At 44.4% G+C, this 23,136-nt stretch overlaps 1 protein-coding gene across 1 annotated transcript in view; it reads right to left on the reverse strand.

Annotated features, from left to right (window-relative positions):
- LRRC1 (leucine rich repeat containing 1) overlaps window positions 1–22,893 on the reverse strand; it is a 73,094-nt gene extending 50,201 nt beyond the window's left edge. Inside the window, exons 1-2 of the mRNA XM_063330307.1 lie at window positions 22,297–22,893; window positions 6,094–6,211 (exon numbers count right to left, since the gene is read on the reverse strand). Of these exons, the coding sequence (XP_063186377.1) occupies window positions 6,094–6,211; window positions 22,297–22,455 (277 nt within the window). The 5' untranslated portion in view covers window positions 22,456–22,893. The remainder of the gene's footprint in view (window positions 1–6,093; window positions 6,212–22,296) is intronic.
- Window positions 22,894–23,136: the final 243 nt, after the last annotated feature.

Here is a 23,136-nt window from a genome sequence, read left to right on the forward strand (position 1 = left end):
ATAAAAAGCAGTAATATCAAACCACCTGCAAGTGAAAGCAGAACAGTTAAATACCGTTACTGTTGATTTCTGAAAGTACCCTGATGACTGAAGACAAAGCAAACCAAAAGTTTCTAAATCTGCAAGCATAATCCATTTTGGAGGCAAGCAAAAAAGTAAAAATAAGGCTGACAGAGCATTTGGGACAATCGCCTGTTGCTGCCAAAGACTGACTTCCAAAATCTTGGACGCTGCTCAGACTGTCGGCCATGCACAGCAGCAGCTCTCTCCTTGCACTGCAGTGTTGTAACGATTGGGATGCTTCTGAGGAGCCATGTCTACTGTCAGGGTAATCCTGAAGCAGCATATTTATCTTTTATGATATCTGTAATTATTTTCACATAAGTGATAGCATATTTGCCATAACATGGCAACTGTGTTGGAAGAGGATTTTGGAATGAGAATATCCATATGTCATCAGAGTTGTGTCCAGAACAGCTGCACTATCAATACAGTCGTAAGCTCAGTTTAACCAGAAACTACAGAAATGGGTAGCACCTAATAGGTCACGTAGCCAGAATCCATCTCTACAGTAGGTATGAAACTGTCCCCATTAAATGAACAGTATTACTCTTATTGGATATCAAAGTAAAGAACCACGTTGAGATTTTGGTATCAAGCATCATGCAGAGTCAAATATGGCTTAACAAGATCTGCCCACACACAGATTTCCTCAGTAGATGCCACAGCAAACCCATGTCTCCTCAGTTCACAAAGTAACACATCTCAGCTCTGCTGAGAGCAGAGTCAGCAATAGAACCAGCATAATCCATCTACAAAAATTATCAAAATCCATTTAATTCTCACAGTGCACACACACTTGCATCTTTTCCATCGATTTGAGAGGCAGCACTGATTTGAGCACTTCCACAGAAGAACAGCTAGCTTGAATCCCCTTACCTGCTGCCAGCTACAGGCAGTTAGTGCAAATCCGTCGGTGCACAGCAGCTACACTCATGCTAGGGGCTTGCATGACCAAGCCCTTGGTAGGCACGTCCAATGGAAGCAAGAAGAGCAGCAGCAGAGAAGCCTGCCAGGTTTTTATCACACGCAGACAGCAAAATGCAGGCAGACACAGAAGTGCAAGAGGCTCATCTCCTACATAAGCAAGGGGGTTAGTCTTCATCCGAGAAGGGGGTGGGACAGCAGGACAGTTCAACTGTCACTCCTGCAGCTGGGAAGGGCAGGAAAGCCACCCCAGTGCCTAACACCCAGCAGCCACCATCCAGTGTGAAAGCTCACAGTGATTTTCTTCTTATCCTAAAAGAGCTGAATGAAACAAGCTGCTCTTAATCTGTTAAGGGCTGGAAAAGGCATAGGACATTAAAAAAAAAAAATAATCCAGACTTCCACACCACACCTGTTAAGAGAAAGTATGTGTGGGGTAGCAATTTCTTTCAAATAAAGATACTACAATGAAATTAACACTTTCAGGGCATTTTAAGGAGCGTGCAATATCGTGACAAAAACATATATGTGGAATCTGAAGGATTTAATACTTGTCAAAGGCAAACAAAAAACCCTCTTCTTGGAGAAGAGGGACACTAAAAAAGGAATGCATGACGTCTGCAAGAAGACAGCATACATACGTAGCATACATAATCCCAAATATCAGCATGCATTAAATTAACTACAGAAACCCCTCCTGTCTGGAAAAAGCTACGGAACAAGAAAAGCCATTAACATTTTAATGAATCTGGGATAGCAGGGCCCTAAGCTTTAAGAATTCAGCCTCCTGGGGTTGCACAGAAGAAAAAGGGGGGGAGGGGGAATAAAAGGCGGGATGAGCAGCACGGGTAGTGCAATTCCCAGGGATCTCAAACAAGCTGCACGCGCTTTGGGAGAGGGGGAAGCTTAATGAATTGCCAGCCTAGGCACAAGGAAGAAACTGCAGAAATTTAAGCACGTCTTCATCCCTTTGGAAATTGCACTTCTTTTCTGAATCACAGGGTCTTCCGAGACTTGTCCCGGAGAGCACCCAAGGGCTGTGGGAAAACAAATAGCACACAGGCACTTCTGATTGTGCCTAGAGCAGAATCTCTCCTCTACCATGTAGAGCAAAGACTTGCACTGAAAACTCAATGCAAAGCGCAGGAGCCCTGCCCAAACTTCAAGGACATCAAGCAAGGACGCTTCAGCGACCCAGTATCTTGCAGAATTCACCAGTGATGTGAGAATCCAGGGAAAGATTTACCCAAGCTTGGGGAGCCCGAGGGAGCCAGCGGTCGTTTCAGACACACAGCCGTTGAGCATCTATCTCTGAAGATGCTACAGGGAATACTTGGAGTCTCAGACACGCTTTGCCAGCAACCCAAAAGCTCAGGCATCCACTGTTGAAATCCTATGAGTCTGTTTTCTTTAGCCTCAGAACTAGTACATCAGTTTTTTGAACAACCTAAGACCAAGGGGCAGAGATAAACTGCATTGCCAAATAACCTTCAAAGTGTTCACCATCACTATGCTGTTTTTCTTAGCACAGCTTCCCTGCCCTCTGATGTTCCCATTCTTGATTTATCCATTCAACCTTTGCTCAAATAACAGCCTCAGCCAGACTAGAAAAGCACGGTGGGGATGCTTCCTAGGAAATCTGCATGAACACATGGCCTTGCAGAGGAATAACAAATAGCATCAACATGCAAACAATCCAGGAAAAGTTTTAAAGATTACATGGCTCCTAGCCTCCCCCAAATCCTTCTCCTTCTGCACCACGAAGGCTATCACTTTACCCTCCCCAGACTTCTCTCACGTACACCCAAGATCACAGGAGCATCACATTTATATCTGCTGAAGATCTTTGAGTTTCACTTGGAAGGATTTTTGTAGTTCTAGATTCACCAAAAACTGCTTAAAGGATCAATTATGTAGCATGTTTTTAACATATACTAGCATGCCTTGGGCACTTTAACACACTTGGGAATATAAGAAAGCCACACTTAAGTGTTTCCCTGTTCACCTCTCCCGAGTGCCCATGAACTAGGTCTACTAACACCTAATACTGCATTGCACAGGCATCCAGAGCTGCCTCTGAAGAGTCGTGAGGGATCATAGAAACACAGAATGTGTTGGGTTGGAAGGGAACCTTACATCTAGTCCAAGCCCCTGCAGCAAGCAGGGACATCTTTGACTAGATCAGGTTGCTCAGAGCCTCATCAAGCCTGGTCTTGAATGTCTCCAAGGATGGGGCCTCCACCACCTCTCTGGGCAACCTGTGCCAATGTTTCACCACCTTCATTATAAAGAACTTCTCCCTAATGTCTAATCTAAACCTGCCCTGCTCTAGTTTAAAACCATTGCCCCTCATCCTATCGCTACATGCCCTTGCAAACAGCCCCTCCCCAGCTTTCTTGTAGGCCCCCTTCAGGTACTGGAAGGCTGCTATAAGGTGTCCCCAGAGCCTTCTCTTCTCCAGGCTGAGCAACCCCAACTCTCTCAGCCTGTCATCCTGACGGGGGGGATCCATCCCACCTCCAGATGCAACACCTCACCACTGCTCAGGTTGCAGCTGGCCACTGCAGCCTGGAAGCGCACGCAAGTCCAGCCATATGACATACCCACCACTTCATGGAGCTTCAAAGACCATACATTGACCAAAGGATTAGAAAGTACGAGAAAGGAAGACGTGTCACCATTTTATTATGAGGAAAATAGAAGTAATTTGTTTATTCCTCCTCCTCCTGTGATGAGAGGTTAAAATATAAAGGGATACTCCTGCACGCAGAACATTAAATTAATTTATATTTGCGTTTTTAAGCTCTTGAGGAAACAGAATGGCCAGAACTGAAAGCAATTAGTGCACCGAACCAGACAGCTAAAACAACAAAAAACACAGAACAATGATCTCTTATTTCCCAAGTTCAGATGTCACCATCACACTTTCCTATTCATGCTGCATACTGCGTTTTGAAAAGCTGGGCTGTTTTTCTCTGCCTGAAAAGAATACAAAGAGTTCCTATTTTTTTCCTAAGTACTTTGATAGTTAGAAAAGCAAAAACTGATGGAGTGCAAACCGCCGAAGAGGAGAAACCTTTGGCAGGTTGAGAATCTGACATATTGGAAGGTGGGTTCAAAATACAAAGCTAAGAAATGAAAATACTGTAAATCTCCAAAATCTTATTCCCCCTGCGGCATCCCAGATGGTATGTGTTTTGCCTTTTAATTTGAAGAGCTGTGAGACAACCATATCATGACCAAACAGCAGAAAGTAACATCAGTCATCTTCTGCTATGGTCCCCTGCATCACCTCGCACAGTGCATTTTTCATTTGAAGCATCAAGCTGTGCAATAACCATGACATGGTTAAGCAGAGGGAAGCAGTATCAGTCACCTACTGCAATGAACCACAGACAAGAGAAAGTAATGCAATAAAATGGGCAATTAACACTGAACCTTGGATATAGGCAAGCAACTGCTCCCTGCCACCTGCATTAGTCCAACCCATCACTTGATAAAACCCTTCCCTGAGCAGTAACTTCTAATGACACACACGCATCTGCCCAACCATAAACATTCACACCATCTGTTCTCGTTACAGTTGAGCTCTCCAGCCAGCTTCCAAGTCAGGCTGAGAAGAGTTCACATGGCTCTGATCCACCAGCTCTTTTGCAGCTAGTTATTCATTTGCAAAGAGAATTACTAAGCCAACAGAGTGTTTCCTTTCATATAAGGTCTGTCACAGACAGCACACAACTCAGCCAAACTCAGTAGCCAAAATACCATGACAATTAATGCTTGTGTATTTCTAAAATGTTTTAACTAATGTGTTTCTTCTGTCTCTCAGATTTTTTCCAGTTTTCTTCTCTTACCAGATTTTGCCAATGTGCATAAAGTTATATGGTACACAGAAATTTTTCAGCAACTGCCTGGAGACTCATTATACTTCATCAATTATATTATCAGATAAAGACGGCATTAAAAGCATCAAACAAACAAATACGCAAATTTCAGACAGTTACAGGAAGGTGAAGTGGCCACTGAATATTCTTCAGTGGCAAAGGGTCACTATGAAGTTAAACCGTAAAGAAAAACCATAAAGAAAAAAAGGCTCCCTGTTGCACTGTTGCTTCTCTCGTATATTCAGTTACATCCCTCACTTATTTACACGGTTATGCAACCTTGCTCTCCCCCACCCCATCCATCACACCTCAGAGAGCGTTTTGTGCATAGCCACTGCATATAAGGAGGCAAGAATAGCTGACAGTTGCTCTGATTTGGTAACACGGATTCGCCATTTCTAGATCACTGGGTCGTAAGGCTGCTTAAAGGTGACCCACCAGCCCTGGAACTTCTTGCAGAACTGATAAGTTCACCAGGCCAGACAAAAAAAAAAAAGTTTAAAAAAAACCAACAAACTGTTTTCATTCCAACACAGCTCAAGACAATACAAGCAGCAAACTTTACAACCCAATGATAAGCCCATGTGGTTTCAAACAGCACATTTTAAAAGATAGTTTCTCCCAGCACCCTTTTCTGAATTTATCTCTGCAGGTGACAAACAGACTGATTCTTCTTCCAGAAGTACAACCAGAAATACCAGCACTCTGCCTCTTGCTAATCACAGGTAAGGAGTGCAGAGATGAAGAGCTGGACTTATAACCCATAGGCAGCCTTTTTTTGGACAGAAAGAAGCTTTTCTTCTTTCAATCTCTTTTTTTTTTTTCTTCTTAAATACTAGGTGTTTCAGAGAGCTCGGGGAAAGAAATCAACATTGTGACAGATACACACATAAAAACAGGATGTAAACTGGAAATTTACACTTGTAAATACCCACATAAAAATAGGATGTAAATTGGAAATAAATTGCTTTAAATTGGAAAATAAAGCAGGCTCTCAGAAAGGCAGAACTACAGTCAAGCATTATATTATTACTGTATTTCTACCACCGGCTCTCCTCTGCGCTTTCGTTCCTTCCCATCTAGAACTACAGGCAAATCCATGAATTACATGGAAAAGTGTTTTGCAGGACATAGATAGCAGCTTCAGAGACAGGAAAACCCTACTAACATAGACCGTGTCATAGGACAGTATAGAATTGAACAAGTTAACATTGGAGCTTACCATTCCGAGACAAATCAAGTTCCACCAGCTGCATGAAATTTGCTATTTCTGGAGGGAGCCGCTGGATTTCATTATCACTAAGTCCAAGTTTCCGTAACTTCACAAGTTGGAAGAAAGGCTGAAAGAAAGGAAAAATTCCATGTCAGACAATATTCACATAACTCACATAGAAGCATGATAAGCAATAACTGGAAGCCGCTTTCAAAATTTGAGCTAATTAAAGTTATTGTTTCAAGTCAGTTATGCAAACCTCTTTCAGACCTGCATCAGAACGAACGTTTTAATTTTTACATGCAAACAGACTGTTTTACCTAAAATGAAAATTTATTTTAAAAAAAAGCCATCTGTAAAGCTTGCTATTAAAGATGACAGCAGACAGACAATAGCAAAATGCAGAGTGCCTGCTTCAGAATCATTAATGCGGCGAGATTACCCAGCAGGGTAATTAAAAACATCCTAATTACACACCGGGGCTCATTAGGAAGTTAGTGCAGAGAGACACTTCTAAAGGACGAACCAGAAAACCCACAGAGAGGGGCTGCCAAGGTCTTCTTCACCGGCGAACGCCATAACCAACCAGGTTACGGAGCCAGCCTCCCTCGGGAAGGCTCTTCCCAGCCTCAAACATCCTCCGCTCCGCGGCCCAGTTTCGGAAGGACTAATGAAAGTTGGCGGGATACGCACGATTCCAGGTCTTTCCAGCTTGAAGAGGAACCCAAACCCTCTACAGTGCAGACATGGGCACGCAATGCAGGCAGGGCCATAACTTTCCCTCACGCCCGGCTATGGGCCTGGAGGGTCTGGCACCCCCCCAGGACAGAACAACCATCAAAGGAGACAGGCCAAGCTGCACATCAGGCCAACCCCAGGCCCTGGGAGCAGCCGGTGATTGAATAACAGAATGGTTATTAAAAACTGATCAAGATGTAGGCATCTCCAGGAAAGCTGCAGGGCCTTTATCTCCTCACAGCTTTCCCCTCTTCCAGACAGGCCTTTGAATGAGAGCGACTGCAAGGGGTGAGGATTGGTGCAGAATTAAATGAATTAAATGCAAGTCGTCTTGACGAAAACTGATCAGATGCCTCAAATTTTGAGCCTTCTGTGTCCCCAGACAGCAGCAGCATTTTTTCCCGGTAATCAGATCCTGTGCATCTCCCCCACTCCTGGCATGTGTGCATGTCTGTACCCTCACGGGTTTTGCCCCTCAGGGCAACACGAAGATGATAGCAAGTTTTGGGTATCTACCTACATTCCATCACCTACAATCCTGTCTTGGAAATTAGCACCTTTTTTACTATGATTTTACTTTTTTTTTTTAAGGCGCTGGAGTGTGTGCTCTGAATGTTTCTATCTTAGATTGACACAAGATCAGGCAGTAATACGGGCGTCTTACTAGGAGACAAATTAAAAAAAAAAAAAAAAGTCTTACAAATCTGCATTATGATACAAGTTTCCAGTCTTAGTCTCAGCATCTTAGGCCGAAGTTCATAAATCAAGTTTTAAGTGCAATGTTTTGAAACCTCAGCACCAATTTTTCAATACACATTGTTGTTCCTTATCACAGAAAAGTAAAACACAACTGACATTAATGTGGTTTTCCCTCAAAAACAGGGGTTCCTTTCAGGGAATAAAAAGGATAGAGCTTTAAAAAGTTTAGAAACACTCAGCAGTCAAAAGATGCACCAGATCTGAAGTGAAAATTCAAAAGCATTTTTTGAGTCGGAGTGGCATTCTGTCCCCTTCCAAGTATTAAAGGCCATTGATAACAGAGTTGAAATTGCATGAGGGAGATAAAAAAACATTTACAGTTCCACATTTCTAGCTCCCTAAAAACATATATCACAATTTAAAAAGCCACCGATGTTTTTTTAATCCTCCTTTGTCCTTACAAGATCCATAACTGCCTTTTCACGTCATTAACATTTTTTATCTTCCAAAACAAATGCTTCTCTTTTGCTAAATATTTATTAATATGACTAAACCAAGAATCCATCAGAAGCTTAGAAAAGCACTTAAAGATACTTTTGTGAAAACACAGCAGGAGTACGCTCCACAGAAGACATCCCAATCTGTCCTAACACTGTCCAAAATAAATACTTGCCAAAAAGTGTTCCTCAGCCAGCGTGTAGCTGCTTAACTATATGACAGTTAAAAATATTGATGTTCTATTACAAATCTTCCCATAAGCAACAGCTGTCCTTGCCAGAGATGCTCTACAATGGCAAGTGAGAAAAGATAGGAAGAACACGGTTAAAAGGCAGAATGGTCACAAAAAGCTATGAAGAGCTGGCATCCCTAGGAAGGTTTGAGGGCCCTCACCACACCACGCGTCAGTGTTGTGTATGTTTATTAAATGTGCAACAAACAAAATTGCACAACAGTTAAAAGCATTCCTGTTTCTTTAACTGACTACTTAAAAGAAAAATAAACTGGAAGCTTCATTTCTAGTTTGCATAACAATTTTTAATGAATGACACCATTTCCTAGATAAAAATCAGAGCTGCAGTTATGTGAATGGCATTTCTTTGAACTTCTTGTTTTTTTCCTTTAAACTGCAGAACTCAATCACTCTTGCATGTTAGTACATCCTACTCCCATTTCAGTAACTATTCTTCCTTTATCCACATCATTAGCGCTCTAAAGCGCAACTGGAGAGGCAAAAGCACCTCCTTTATGCCCTGTTTGTTTTACCTGTCAAAAAGACCACAGAGAACAAAGATAATTAAGAGTATACTGAATAGAGGTCAAATATAAATATACATAAGTATGCATATATATAAAAATACCTGTAATTTCTTAAATATATGCCAACCAGAAACACGTTCCTAATTTGATGTATCAGGCACAGTTCAGTCGCTATTTGAAAAGCTCTCACACGAACCGAAGCGCAATGGGGTTGTTGGCCGGAGCAGCACATCCACCCAGCACGCTCTAATAGCGGGTTTTGATTGCAGACCCGACGTCTCTACGAGTATCTTGGCAACACTTTTAATGCTGCTCAGTTTAGCCAGCCTAATTAATAGCACTTCAATGAGACAAATAATTCCATGAGCATCAGCACTAAAGAAGCCTACAACTTTCTATGTAGTGGCAATTACCAACCTTCAATTGAAGCCTTTCCTGCTATCAAAGAATTTGTAGAGGTTTCTCTAACATGAATTTTCTAAGAACACACAACTTGAACAGAGTCCTTCCCACACTGGAAAACTAGTCTCTCTCCTCCACCCAGCCACATATTTTAAAAAAAAAGAATAAATAATTATGACAAAATTGGGTCAATGTCAGCCAATAGAATAAAAAGAAGAAGAAGAAAAAAGAGATAAAGTATAAACAGACAGTGTGATCCCATAGTCCTCATTTTTTATAATTTTTTTTTTTTTTTTTTTTTTTTTTAAGAATACCACTACAACTGGCACTCGATTCTAGAAATAAAAGTTAACAGAATTAAACCAAACTAGTAGGACTGATAAAACTCAAGATTTTCTCCTGCGGAAGTGGCCAAAGCACCACATGTTGCTGGCTTTCTTTCAATGGTTCACTCCCGCAACAAAAAACATTCATGCCCGAGAATCTTGCCTGAATGCTTCAGCACCTTTCCTGATGGAAAAATAAAAAGATAAATAAATAAAAGGAAATAGACAAAAACAACTGGCAATTGAAATAAAGAACACAGGAGGGCATGAAGCCCTACTTGCAGCAAACTCTGCTTAACGTGAGAAGCAACATCTCACTGCCAGAGCCTTTCCAGTGCCAGAGACATGTCACACTCCAAACCCATTTGGCATAGGTAGCATAACTAAATGACTACTGTGTTAAGCAAAATGTTTCCATAAAAAGGCTACTACTAGCAGCAAAAAGAATTAAAATTAGAACCTTTATGAAATACACTGCCTAATTTTTGAGATGGGCCAGCATGAGCAGCAGAAATCAGAACAACAGCGAGAGAAGGAAGAAAACTGCAACTTAACTCCAGTTTCAGGGTTATATTCACACAGGATAGAAAGAGTGCAGGCACTTGAGCTGTTGCTGACAAGCTTAAAAATTTGTGAGTACTTGCTCTTATGTCAAGTTTCCCTTAGACACCAATACAGATTTTCAACATATGCATGCTGCCTCAGCTTTTAAGGCTTCTTCAGGAAATTACAGTATTATATTCAAAAAGGAATTATGTAAACTACCAAAACACAAGATGTTACTAGGTCCTGTTTCTTAAACTCCATCTATATTTATTTCACCCATTTTCCAAACCTATAGCTGACCAGCTAAAGGATACCTGCACTTCAGAATTAAAAGGCGACACACAGTAATTTAAACGTTGTTTAACTCCTAATTGCATTCCTGATTCAAATCGTACTTCAGGCTCCATTTTCTTCTTCTACATTGTAAATAAAAAAATCAATGGGGGAAGCCTGCGCTTTGTTTGTTCACTTCCATTCACTAGCTTCGTGTCCTCTTTCAGTCGCCAGATAAGGGAAACTGCAATCAATCCTTCCCCCACCCTTGTTATACTGCCTCAGAAAGACTCGGGAAAAGGTCTTTCTTCAGGCAAACAGAAGCAGAAGCTGCAATGAGATTTTGGTAAGCAAAGCAGTGAACAAGATAAGGCATCAAATCTGTGAAATAACCTCGCAGCACGGCTGACACAATGCTTTCCAGCTCTCCAGCCAGGTTCTCCATCACTTGCTTTTGGCCCCTAGAAGTTTTTTTGTCTGTACCATTGCACTGCTTCAGCAAGACAGCAGGGCAAGCCCAACCTTTCTTTAGGTTACCATGCAGCTTGGTGGTCAGACCCAGCAGTGTGCCCAGGTGGCCAAGAAGGCCAACAGCATCCTGGCCTGCATCAGGAATAGTGTGGCCAGCAGGACTAAGGAAGTTGATCGTCCCCCTGTACTTGCCACTGTTGAGGCCCCACATCAAGTACCATGTTGAGTTTTGGGCCCCTCAGCACAAAAAAAGACACTGAGGTGCTGGAGAGTGTCCAGAGAAGGGCAACGAAGCTGGTGAGGGGTCTGGAGAACAAGTCTTATGAGGAGAGGCTGAGGGAGCTGGGGTTGTTTAGCCTGGAGAAGAGGAGGCTGAGGGGAGACCTCATCACTCTCTACAACTACCTGAAAGGAGGTTGTAGAGAGGTGGGGGTCAGTCTCTTCTGCCAAGTAACAGGCAATAGGACAAGAAGAAACGGCCTCAAGTTGTGCCAGGGGGGTTTAGGATGGATATTAGGAAAAATTTCTTCACAGAAAGGGTCTTCCAGCATTGGAGCAGGCTGCCCAGGGAAGTGGTTGAGTCACCACCCCGGAGGCTTTTAAAAGATGCGTAGATGTAGTGCTTAGGGACATGGTTTAGTGGTGGACTTGGCAGTGCTAGGTTAACGGTTGGACTTGATGATCTTAAAGGTATCTTCCAACCAAAACAATTCTATGACTCTATGATTCTAAGAGCAAGGATTAAATCAAGTGAGGCAGAAGCAGCACTGAATTCAAGTGTTCTGCTTCCTGGGGATGTGTTTAATAACTGGGCTGTGGTTATTACCAAACAGTTATATACAAACACATTCCCCCTGCCTGTCAGAAGGGCAAAGGTGAAGAGGGAAGGGCAAGCTTCTCCTCGTTCCTCCCCCACCTCTCTTGTAAGAGTCCTCAATAGTCAACTCCGTGAAAGCCCATCCATAGGGGACACTCAGTGGTAAGGTTTCCGAGGGGATGGGATACTTGATGCCCTATGCTAACTGACTGGTGGGATTTCGGACATTGCTTCTGCTCTGAAGTCAGCCACTGGACGTACCAGCCAGGAGTCGACGAGAACATGGCCACACTTACACCTACAGCGAGCTGTAACACGCCCTGCCTTCCACTCAGGCCGCAAGGCACCCCCAGTCGAAAGCCACAACTCACTTGTAAGCAAAAATTTCCTTCTAGGATGCAATCCTGTATATCGTCATCTTAAAATTTGTCCCAGAGACACTCGCCAGGAGCAGGAGTGGGAGCACGGAGGAAAACCAGCAAGAGCAGTGAAAGGGGACACCCTCCCCTAGAAGCACATCCTAACCAGTTGCACAACGAAATGATGAGGAAGCTGGATCCTGCTCCGGATTCATGAAGTGTGTAACAAGGTCCCAGCAGACTCCAATGAAGCCTAGTATGGGCGTTATCAGCTTGGCATCTCCCACAAGCCTGCTACCAACATCAGGATCCCTCAAATCACTCCCACCTGCCTTCAGCTGCGAGCAGGGATAGCTGGTGAGGGCAACAGGGTTTCACAAATGTGGATCCCTCATGTTCCTCTGCGCCAAACACGCTTTAATTTTCAAAGAAAGTACTAAGAGAGCAGCACAGCAGAGTCATCATGCAGTTGATGACTCTGTATCAAAGTGTTACTGTAAGCAGCTACTGGATTTCCTCTCAAGACATGAGGAGATGCAGCAGCAGCTGGTGGTGGGCCATGATATGCAGACCTCTGCCTCCTTGCTAGGTGGCAAGCCAGCAACGGACAACTGCTTCATGCAGCTGAGGTCTCTAATCCCATCTCCACAAGTTTCATGGCAAAACCAGAACTTCTACAGATTTTTGGAATGGTGGAAGATTGTTTCACATGCCCAAACCATGTTTGTAGAATATGTTGAAGCTGTACTTTGCTCTTGCAGCATACTAGCACCAAGTTTGTCATCATGAATAACAATGAAAGATGGCACGGGGCAGACATTCAAGCAGGAATCCATACAAAATGTTAATAAAATCACTAGATTTCACAAGAAGAGAAAGTATTCACGAAAGATCACAGTTCACGGGCATATACCCTAAACGGAACCACACGTTGCAAGTGCTATCTCCCCCTCCAAAGGATGAAGGATTAGCCAGGCAGAAGGGTTATGGGGGGGTCTACAGGAGACAGAGCAAAAACGGTAACCGATGCCTCACTGAAGCTGCCATTCAACATCTACCCACTTTGTTTCTGGCCCCAATTTTCAAAGCACCTGCCATTTTCTGACCTACAGTCAATGATGGGCCAGTTGCAGGTCCTCGTCTCGGTCGTTACCATCCATTTTAAAAAAATAAACAAGGGACTATCCACTCTCAAAACCCAATACACTGCAGCACTGAATCCAAATGCTGCTCTACCGAGAGATGCATTGAACAGGTTGCCTCATACTGTTTCCTGGCAGGCAAGGATTTACTTTCTCTTTTATGTCAATTAAGCAGAGGCAACAGAGGTTAAAGAGCACTTGATGCCACAGCCATTAGAGCACAGCGGTGGGAGGGACCATCTCTGCCTTTAAGAGAGGCCAGAAAACATCTGCTACAATGAAATATGGATTCATTGCAGTTAAATGCATCTGTCATTTGGAGAAACAAAAACAAAAAAAAACAACCTCAACCACATTTAATCTCACTAATGAATTTGTAGCATGCATTTTTCCAGTATACAAGATTGTTTGGCAGGAGGTAACATTTTTCTTAGACCAGCTGATATAATTAGAAAAATAATTCTATAATTGATTTCAGAGCTACAGACGTATAATCTTTGCCCACAAACCTTGTCTCACCTGTGTACATCACATGGAGAAGGGGATGCTACCAATTTACTACAACAATACACCCCTTACAGAAAAAAAAAAAAGTTAGAAGTATTGAAACATAACCACCTACTTACTTTCTTCTAACCAAGGTCAAAAATCAATAGAACTCCACTGCTACTACAGAAAAAAACCTGACATTAGAAAATATTTCAAGCCAAGCAGACTTCAAAATCTTCTGAACAATCTCAGGGACATTAACAGGGAAGTCAGACTTCCTAGGGGACACCAGACCAGTCTGCTCCCCTCAGACTGCGGTCTTTCAAATTCGATGTTGAAAGGCAAAGTAGCTTCTTCAAGTCTTAAGCAACAAAACAGAAAAATCTGGAATCTAGCAGAAAAACTAGATATTTATCTGATAAACTTATTTGGAGCCTTCAGCACAGTGTTCTATGTTTAGAGGGATGTTAATATAAGGATCCAATGCTGCTTCTTTACAAACCATTATTTATTGTAATAATTCAAGCGTGCATTGCACACTAGTACTAATTGACTATGCCCACAAATGTTTTTTTACAAAAGGTTAGTATTCTCAAGACACTGAAGTTGTAAAGCTGCAGGTGTTCTTAGAAAGTATTTCACATAGCATTTGTCATACTGAAAAAGATTCTTAAACTTTCAGTAAAACTACCTTTACTGTGTGCATACAGTCTACTCAAGTTCCACAGAGTGGCATAGTTCTCTCTCTGATATTAACTGGAAGTACATGCTTGTTCAAATCGTCTACTGGTATTTCTTCAAGGATTTACAACAAGATGTGCAAAACCAGCATGACACTATCAATGTTATGTTAAAAGGTGAATATTCACATTTGAGGGTGAATAAACAGGTAAAAACACGACAATTCTGCTTGCATCATTAAAAATATCAAAGCTAAAGACAGGTAAACTCCTTGACATAACCTCTACAGAATCATAGAACAGTTGAGGTTGGATGGGACCTCTTGAAGATCATCTAGTCTATCCAAACGCCCTGCTCAAAGTACGAGTCGCCTAAAGCAGGTTACCTGGGACCATGTCCAGTCAAGTCCTGAGCATCTCCGAAGATGGAGACTCCACAACCTCTCTGGGCAGCCTGTGCGCCAGTGTTTGACCAACCTCACAGTGAAAAAAAGTGTTTTCTTATTTCAGACAAAATTTCCTGTGTTTCAGTCTGTGCCTCTTATAATGTCACAGGACACCCCAAGAAGAGTTTTGCTCTGTCTTCCTTATACCCTCTCATCAGGTATTTATATACACCAATAAGATCCCATAAGCCTTTTTCTTCTCAAGGCTAACCTATCCCAGCTCTTTCAGTCTCTTCTCATGACAGATGCTTCACGCCCTTAATAGCCTTTGTGGTCCAGTATGCCCATGATTCTCTTCTTCTGGGAAGCCCAGCGCTGGACACAGCACTCCAGGTGTGTTTCCTCCAGTGCTGGCCAGGGTAGAAGGATCACCTGCTGGCAACACTTTTCCTAACGCAGCCCAAGACACCCTCAGCCTTCTTTGCCATGAGGGAGCATTGCTGGCTCACGGTCACCCTGTCCAATAGGTCACACAGGGCCTTTTTCTGAAAAGCTGCTTTCCAGATGGTTGCTCCCCCCAGCCTGTACCGGACAACGGGATTATTCCTCCCCAAGTGCATGCAGGGCTTTGTATGTCTCTTTACTGACTTTAATGAGATTCCTTCTCTGCCCATTTCTCCAGCCTGTCAATGGCCCTCTGAATGGCAGCATAAACATCTTTCTTATCAAACACCTCCAAGCAGATCCCTGAACATGCCAAAGTCTGTTTCCTGAAGTCCAGGGTTGTGATGTTGCTTTCTATGCTGTTCCTTCCTCTTAGTATCCTGAACTCCATCATCTCATGGTCACTACAGCCACTGCAACTCTGACATTCACATCTCAACCGGTCCTTTCTTATTTATAAGTACAAGGCCCAACAGAGCACCTTTGTCCATTGACTCCTTGATCACCTGTGTTAGGAAGTCATCAGTGCACTCCAGAAAACTCCTGAGTTGCTTATGTCCTGCTGTGTTATCCTTCCAGCAGGTGTCAGGGTGGTTCAAGACCCACATGAGGACCTAGGCCTGCAAACATGAGGCTTCTTCCAGTTATCTGAAGAAGGCATCACCTACTACTTCTTCCTGATCAGGCAGTCTACAGCAGACACCCAAAACAATGTCACCCACTAATCCCAACCTGCTCTTAGCTGGCCCATCATCCATCCCAGGGCAAAGCTACACGTATCCCTGGCTGCTCTCCCACATGAAGGGCAACTCCTCATCCTTCCCTTCCTGGCCTGTCCTTTAAGAGCCTGTTTTCATCCATTGCAGCACTCCGATCATGTGAGATATCCCAGCACATATCTGTGATCCCAATGAGATCTATAAATTTGAAAAAAAGGAAATAAAGCTTCTAGATGTTTACGTTTTAAGAAGGCATGGTTACAACCTGTGAGCACAAATTTAAAGAGAGGTATAGTATGATATAATCTCTTTCCACAGAAGATTACTGGCCATTGACCAAGCAAGCATCTTTCAGGCTTACAGTTGCATAATGGGAGAAACTATAGTAGAACAGTGAAATTTAGTCTAAAAGGGGTTTGGTTTGTTTTGGGTTTTTTTCCTGAGACAGAGGTGTGGTACAGGAAGAACAGAGGGACTTTTTCTTAAGGAGCTTTCACAAGATTTTGGTATGATAACAGCACCCTGAATTTCAACACCACTCATAATAAGGAGATACAGGCACCAGCTAAGCTGAAAGCCAAGCAGCAGCGCACCACCGGCTTCTCTCACACAGAAACTGGGGCACGAGAGGAGGCCGGGGTTTAACCAGCACTCTCGGGGAAGGGGTCTCACATCAATCAAATAACTACAGAGAGGCATTAGCATAAAACACCAAGAAGAAAAATTACGATTCTCTCTCACAAACAGAAAGAGAAATGATTGAGAGTTGCATCAGATTAGGTTTACAAACACTACATAAAAATACACCCCGAAAGAAGAAAGAGTTAGCAGACTCTTAACTAAACTAAGTGCATACATAAAATTTTGAATTTCTTTTTTTTGCTATTGGAGATCCCACATAAACAACATCTGCAAAAAGTCTCATGGGAAAGTGGATTTTATCCTTCGAGTAGAACAACTGAGCAGCAGCAAGACACAACAGCAGCAAAACAAGAGTTACAAGCTATTTCCACCACCCACCAATGCAAAGAATGCTCGTGATTTAATATAAGAGCCAAAATATAATACTGCATTCAAAGGTTCATAAAAAAAACTTTTTTTTTTTTTTTTTTTTTTTTTACAAAACAGTGGGGAAAAAAACATGCAGAGATCCAGTTTTGTACTGCCAATTCCGTGCACAGAGAAATTAAGTTGACAGGATGTATTGGCCCTTAAATTCTCATGTACAAGAGCAGGAAACAACATTTCATCAACTACAGACTGATCTATAGAATTGAAAGCATATTATTTTTATCTGATGCTTTTCATTAGAGAAGCTATTGAAATGCATCGTGCAGAATGTGTTATTTTCTTCTATCAAAGCAATTTGCCAGAAAGCCTACTCTTCAGTGAAGTGTAGTTTTTGACGTGTAGCAAATGATATATTACACATTACAGCTTGAGTTGAAAAAGACTTCAAGTTTTCTCTCCTAAGGAAAATAAAAATGGTCCAGGTTTAGAAAAAAAAATCCACAGACTACATTTTTAAGTCACTCTGTCCACACTGGTGACCACATACTATGGTTTTTTTTCAATCAAATCAGATGATACATTGAATATTCAACAGAAGGCACTTTGGATCCAACACCAGAGAAGGAATTACTTAAGCAAGTTAAGAGCCACACTCTACCACTGCCCCGATACAAAGCCCTTCCTTTTGGGACTGAAGGGTGCAGCTCTTTAATTTGTCTTGTAAAGCAGAAGTGGTGAGAAGCATGCTGACAGCTAGAAACTGCTGTTCTGTGGGAAAACAGCCACATCTGCCAAGGAAGGCTACAGAGACCTCAGTATTGTGGAAAACCACCAGCAGCTTAATAACACACAGCCTGCTCCTCCAGTACATCCCACCGGGCTGGCTCATCCTGCAGAAAGGGCAAAAGCAGAAGAGGGAACCTGGGAGGCAGCAGAAAGGAAGGGGAAAGAGCGGAGTGTAAAGGCAAGTAAAACAAAGTAAAATAAAATGTTTGCAAGGGCAGCTGAGAATACAGCACAGAAGGGACAGGAGAGGAAGCAAAGAATCAGAAACACAAGGCAGAGAGAAACGTTTAGGTCAGAGGAAGTAAGCAAAGATCCTGGAACATTAAGGACGGGGGAGGATGGGAAAACATGAACATGCGGGACAAGGAATCTGCGACACGAGTGGTAACAGCAGAGAAAGGTCGCTGTCAACACGAGCACATGTTCTCCATCGTGTAGTCAGGGAAGGGAGGCAAGAAGGGATCCAGGGACCCAGCAGAGCAGTTGAGACCTGGGGAAAGAATCAGAGCACTGATGTGGGAAACCAAAAGGATCCCTCTGCGGTAGCAAAAGGATATTTGTAAGTTGCTGTACAAACAAGAATGAATAACTTGTATTCCTGAGAGGCTGACAGGTATAGGTTCGGAAAAGAACATATTTGTAGAGAAAAGGGGGTGAGAGAAACTGAGTTAGCCCACTCTTTCATGGTCCACATATGCATTAATGGACAAGGGAGCAAACAAAGGGAGGAGTGGAAATACCAGGGGCAAAACCGCCTCCCTCCGCTTCTTGGACATTTCTTTTCGGATGTTTTACGGATGAACCCTTCCTACACCTCTCCCTTTAAAAAAAGGTGCACCATACATTTTGGTGAGCAAACACAACAAAAATAAAACCAACAAAGTAACTCTTTCAAGACAATTCAAGTGTATTTCTTGTTTCTCCTCTCCTGAGGACACTTCAGATGACTCTCATAACATACAATGCCGCAACGTTGCTGGGCCTTTCTGCAAGCCCTTTCCCAAATGGGACACCACAGCAATCCTTTGAGTTGCCTTCTATCTTTTGAGGGGACTTTTGTGTGTGCTTATTTTGATGGGGTTTTTTTGGTAACACCCTAACATATGTCGTGCTCTACTGTCCTCTAGAATAATAGAGGTTTTAAGCATGCTAGCAAAGACCGCAGATTAAACAGAGACCAAGACTACTTCTGTACCTCAAAATGGAGGTTTTAGGGTGTATTAAGAGTATATTGTTTTACTGGTGTATCAGAGCAAACCAATCAAAGAACACTTTTCATTGCTATTTAACAGCAACGGGGGCAGGGAGAAACAGGGGAGAAGTGGGGAAGCGTGGGCATCCAACACAAGTTGCCCCATCAACTTAAGAGAAGTGCAGCCAGTTCATGCATTCCAACAGGCCACTTGCTGATATTTATCTGCCTCGGAAAGCTTCATATCTGAAGGGATGAAAAAAATTGTGCAAGTGGAAGGAAAGCAGATGTCTGGAGATAAAACCATCATGGGTGTCTCAGGCTTGCCGCGTGGCAAAGCTGGGAAAAGAACGCACCGATACCTACTTGGTTTCACAGAAGTATCACGAGACCTCCTGCCTGCTGTAAGAGCCATTTCAGACCACACCTGCCCACACTGGGAAGAGGAGGTCTGAAGTACCAGCGTATATAATGAAGAGCAGGGCAGCAGAGTTGGGGTCTTCCTCGTCCATCCAACTCCTGCAAGTCTATAGGGCGATTCTTCACTATTTCACAGCGAGCCTTCACAGCAGCAGTTTCCTAAGGAGGACCAAAACCTCCTCAGTGACACAAACACCTTCTCGGTGTTACGGGATATGTTACGGCATCAGCACAGCATACAGATGATTCGCCAGGAATCAGCACAGATCACTGTAAACTTCAGGACTTCATCAAGTATGGGAAAACATCTAACGAGCCAGCCACCGAGAGAGAGAGTTAAAGAAGTCTCCTGACTTGCTTAGGCCTGAACTGAGCCCAAAACCAGTTTGATTTTGTGTTACTGCCTTTAGGCATATAGAGAAGAAACTTAATGGAGGTAAGGTAAGACTAATATAATGCATTACACCAGATTAAGGGCATAATGACCACTAAAATCTACGCTGACCTAACAGTTTGTTAATTACACGCCCTAACGATTTCCCTCGTGTTTCCTCTGTCAGAGGTATGGTGTACCCCTCCTTTTTGTACTTATTTCCAATTCTGTATCTGCAGTCTGCATCGATGCTACACTTTTCATATAAAGGGGAATGAACAGTGTACCCTGTAGCTACCTTCCAAAGAGAGATCTTCCACTGTTCTCCTCAGCCAGATTCCTATAGCAGAACTTTTAAAAACTATTTGCTGGTAGCAATTGTAAACGAGGTGCTTCCCATCCATTTCCAGATTCAATAGATCAGTTCCACATCCAAGACTGCAGCTGTATTTTCATACCCAAAACTCCTACAGAGTCAACACTTATGAGATGATGGCACTATATTCCATTTATCAGAAAACATTAATAAGGAACTGACAAGAAAAGTTCATAGGTCCGTGTGCAGGAAGCCCTAATAAAAATGCCTTCCTGCATTGCTGACAAGGCATGAAGCGCTCAGGACAGATACAGCAAGTATGCCTCTGTGGTTGTATTTCATCGGATTCCTCCTAGGCCAGCTAAAAACCCACAAACATATTCGGACAGTATATTTAGGCACTCCCGTAATCTGATCCCTGCACATAAAAAAAAAAAAAATAAAATCTTTCTAACTTCAGCTTTTGCTTGATTCCACTGCAAAGCCAAGGAGCCTGGGTTGTTGTTTGTCTTTTTGGTTTTTTTTACCCCCTTAGCTATTTTTTTACCTGTATGGGACTTAATACGTACTCACGTGTCAGTAACGGGAAGAAGTTGTCTTTTTAGCCACCACAGGACAAAAAAGACTATTATTTCACATATTACGGTTCAAGGAAGAAGGGAAACAATGAATAGTTGCGCTCTATTTACAGAAATAAATACCACATCATACCACGAACAACAGACATCATCCTTTACATTTGTACTCAGCACCCAGTTTGTGGGGGATTTCTTAATTTTTAAAAAACAACGGAGAGCCATAGGCCTCAATGGGATTTCAGTCACAAGCATATTCAGCAGCCCCGCAATAAGAAGTGTACAAGCCTGAAAGCCAACGCTAAGAAGAAAAGTCTAGTACGAAAAGAGAGAGTGCCCTGAGTCTCGTCTGTGCACAAAGCCAGCAGAAACTGCTGGAAGTAAAAATAGCACCCACTACACGGAGGCTATGTAAACCAGTTTTGCTCCACTTCAGAAGGATAAAGAGCTCAGTCACAACAAGATGCAAACTTGCGCCCAGGATTTTCAAGAGAAAAAGCCGAAATTAATACGTCAGTTCAACTGAACGTCTTTACTACTGTCTACAGGAAAACTTCTCCACCATGACTACTCTCACTACCTAGAGTGAAAAAGCAGTTTATGTGAGAGAACTGAGACTAAAAAAAAGAAAAGTAAGACTGTTTAAATTTGGGTATGAACAGAACAACTTTGACTCAGGTGGAAACAAAGGTGCTTTTGAAAATTTCTCTGGCTACTGAGTTCAGCTTCTTGGATTCCAAGTTAGTAAGAGTTCACGCAGTTTTAAGGCGCAGCTTCCAGATAACACTTCCCTTCCAGTGTCAAACTCAACCAACCACAATTCACAAAGGCTTACGAGGTGTCCAAAGTTTAAAGAGGAAACACTGAAAAACACCCTTGGTTGTTCAAGTCAAAAGTGGAGTATGCCTCCTGTATCCGTGTGGAGTGGAACAGTGACTCGCTGGAATCACCCCGATGGAGTTTCTCTACCAAAACCAGCAAGTGCCAGCCAGGGGGGTCACACTGGCGGGTACCACCTTGAGGTCTCAAAACCACTTTGAGTTGAAAGTGAATTTGCCTTTGGCAATACTACCAAAAAAAAAAAAAAAAAAAAAAAGTACTGTGCGCAGAAATCTGGCTACATGTTTCCCGCAAGAAGCAAAACACTAACAACTGCGTGGGACTTAATTCGGAGGAAAAAAAAAAAAAAAAAAAAAACACAAAACAAAAAGCTTATTCGCCTCTCATGTTTTGCATGACGAAGTTTCCAGGAGTGGAAGGCAGAAACGAGAACGCTGTTGTCTGCTAGAGGGTTTTGGGGTTTTTTTCCCCCATGTACAGAGCAGATAACATCTATCGAAAAGGGAAAAAAAGGGGAGGGTTTAATACCCTCCAAGGTCTCGTAATTCCGATGACGTGATGTTAATCACAACATATATTCACATCCCATGACTCCGGCCCTAACCCCTCTGCCCTCCAAACAGTACTTTTCCTCCCGCCGGGCGAGCACCGCCAGCTTTTGCTCCAGAAAGCTCATTTTCCGTCAAACTACGGTGAAAAGCTAAAGGCTGACCCGGGGCTCCGGCTCCTCCTTGAACTGCCGGGGTCACCGCCGCAGACTGGACGGCCCCACGCCGCCCGGGGCCGGGATACCACAGCATCCCCCACGGCCCCGCTCCGGGGCACCCAGCAGCCCCTCACCGCAGCCGCGGGGCGGCCCGGGGGAGCTCGGCGGGCACCTGCCGGGGCTGGCACCGGCACCGCGGGGGGGGCGGGGGGGGTGTCGGGGGGACGGCCCCGTTCCCGGCTTACCTTGGGCAGTTCGCGGAGCTGGTTGGCGTCCAGCAGGAGCTCCTCCAGGCTGCGGCTGTAGCGGTAGATCTCCTCGGGCACGGCGGCCAGCGAGCAGTGCCGCTTGTCGATGGACTCCACATGGCGGTTGCACCGCCACAGGGGGATGCAGTGGAACATCGCCCCGCCGGGGGAGGCGGGGGAGGGGACGGGGGGGGACACGCACGGCGGGGCGGGCGGTGCAGCCGCTCACCGCCGCCCCCTCCTCCCCGCCGGCCGCGGGAGCCGCTGCCCCCTCCGCCGCCGCGCACCCCGCGTCCCGGCCAGCCGGCGGCAGCCACCCGCATCCAGCGCGCCGGCGGCGGCGGGAAGCGGCCCCGGAGCGAGCGCGGCGGCCCCGGGAGAACAATGGGCGGGAGCCGGAGCCGAACGGGGGGAGGGGGGAGGCAAAGAGAAGGGGGGTGCGGGACCCCCCCTTAGTGCTCCTGGTGTGGCCGCTGCCCTCCCCGCAAGGGCATGGCGGGGCGCCGGGCACCGCGCTCCTGCTGGCGGCCGCCGCGCATTCCCGCGCCTGACCCGGAACACGGGCGGCCTCTCCCCATCCCTCCCCTCCCTCCTCTCCTCCCCCGTCCCGGCTGACATCAGCGGGGCCGGGCCCCGCCGCCCCGCCCCGCCCCGGACCCGCACCCGGCCCGCCGGCCTGCGCGGGGAGGGGAGCACACACCGCGCACAGCCTCCCCCCGGCACCGCATCGCCCCGCGGCGGGCGGCCACCCAACTTTCTGCCGAGGAGCTTCTTCCCCCGGGTGGGAGGGTAAAAGCTTTGCCCGGCGGCAAAGGGGGTGCAGCAGCCCGTGGGGGT

Source organism: Chroicocephalus ridibundus, chromosome 3 (assembly GCF_963924245.1).
Source record: "Chroicocephalus ridibundus chromosome 3, bChrRid1.1, whole genome shotgun sequence".
In the NCBI taxonomy this organism is placed as follows: domain Eukaryota; kingdom Metazoa; phylum Chordata; class Aves; order Charadriiformes; family Laridae; genus Chroicocephalus; species Chroicocephalus ridibundus.